Source organism: Cebus imitator, unplaced genomic scaffold (assembly GCF_001604975.1).
Source record: "Cebus imitator isolate Cc_AM_T3 unplaced genomic scaffold, Cebus_imitator-1.0 Scaffold117, whole genome shotgun sequence".
NCBI classification, from domain to species: domain Eukaryota; kingdom Metazoa; phylum Chordata; class Mammalia; order Primates; family Cebidae; genus Cebus; species Cebus imitator.
In genome coordinates this window covers 9,511,387-9,513,088 of record NW_016107432.1, presented here as the reverse complement: position 1 = coordinate 9,513,088, position 1,702 = coordinate 9,511,387, and the positions used below count along the sequence as shown (strand labels likewise).

The window sequence follows — 1,702 nt, the reverse complement described above, 5'->3', positions numbered from 1 at the left end:
CAAGCAATCCTCTTGACTTAGCCTCCTGAGTAGCTGAGACTAAAGGTATGCTTTACCACACAAGGCTGCTTCTTCTTCTTTTTTTTTTTTTTTTTAAGAGCAGGGTCTCACTATATTGCCTAGGCTGGTCTGAAACTCCTAACCTCAAGTGATTCTCCCACCTCACCTCAGCTTCTTGAGTAGCTTGGATTACAGGCACAAGCCACCATGCCCAGCAACAAACATTTTCTTAAATATTCATTATAGTCCAGGCTATTTGGCAGAAAAATCTCATAATTTTTTTTTTTGGAGATGGAGTCTCACTCTGTCGCCAGGCTAGAGTGTGGTGGCACAATCTGCTCACTGCGACCTCCACCTCCTAGGTTCAAGTGATTCTTTCACCTCAGCCTCTTGAGTAGCTGGGATTACAGGCGCACACCACCACGACCAGCTAATTTTTGTATTTTTTTAGCAGAGACAGGGTTTCACCATGTTGGCCAGGATGGTCTCAATCTCTTGACCTAGTGATCTGCCCACTTCAGCCTCCCAAAGTGCTGGGATTACAGGCGTGAACCACTGCAGCCGGCCAATTCTGGTCAATCTTTAAGCAAGCTAGCTGCCATCATCAAAACATTCTCTCATCCACATAATAAGACTCCCAATGGAAAGGATAATTGATGGCAATATCATGCCTACAGCTTGCTTGCTCTCTCAATCTTACTTACCCTCAGTTCCACAATCATCGGACTAGAAGGCTATCAAAAGTACCTCCCACCAGAAAAAGATTGACAATCCCTGAACGACAGTGTCAAAGAATACTCTTGCTAGATGTATTATCAGCCCAGCTTACCTGTCCAAAGTGAGCAGGGTAGCCCAGCATGTGCATATACAGTAATTTTGCCACATTCCGACACCGGTATGTATTGTCTTCTTCTCTAAAAGATGACCGGATTGCAGCACATTCTTTCTGGATCATTTCTCGTTCTTCAGCTTGGGTTCGGGCTGTCCGGATGGTCCGGATCAGCTCCCGCAATCTGATGGGGGCTGGCATCCTCTGGATATGGAAAGACATTAAATAGAGATGTTCACATTTTTTTTTTTACTAGCAAAGGTATTCACACAACTTCCCATTTAAATTTTAGACTAGTTTTTAAGAATTCAAGACTTGCCAAATCCAGCTTAGCTAACCTAAACAAAGTTTGCCAAGCTTCAGCAAAGCTATTACATACAGACCTCTCAACTCTGTACATTTCTGGAAAGGCTACTTTTAAACAAAAATGGTAAGTATTAAGCAAAATAAGGCAAAGAATATACTAAATATGAAAGTCCATCACTAATATCAAAATATCTCAGAAACTAATACAACTCAAATATTTACTCAATCCTTAAAGTAATAAGGCCAATGCCTAACCTTAGAAAAGATATTTTCTGTTCAACCGCTGCTAAAGACAACATAGCTCAACAAAAATGAATATGGTCACAATCATAGCTCGACTAAACAAAATATGAGAGATTAAGAGAAAAGACCGAATGTCAGATTAAAACACATCCAACAAATGGTAATCATCTCAGTACACTGCATACACTTTAAAAATGTGATGAGGGCTCAAGCCTGTAATCCCAGCACTTTGGGAGGCTGAGGCGGGTGGATCACGAGGTCAAGAGATCGAGACCATCCTGGTCAACATGGTGAAACCCCGTCTCTACTAAAAATACAAAAAAT

At 41.5% G+C, this 1,702-nt stretch overlaps 1 protein-coding gene across 2 annotated transcripts in view; it reads right to left on the bottom strand.

Annotated features, from left to right (window-relative positions):
- The window catches only part of AP1G1 (adaptor related protein complex 1 subunit gamma 1), a 79,543-nt gene that overhangs the window by 59,469 nt on the left and 18,372 nt on the right, over positions 1 to 1,702 (bottom strand). For both annotated transcript variants that reach the window (XM_017539170.2, XM_017539171.2), the window contains exon 2: positions 830 to 1,033. In XM_017539170.2, coding sequence (XP_017394659.1) covers positions 830 to 1,030 — 201 coding nt within the window. In that variant the 5' untranslated portion in view covers positions 1,031 to 1,033. The remainder of the gene's footprint in view (positions 1 to 829; positions 1,034 to 1,702) is intronic.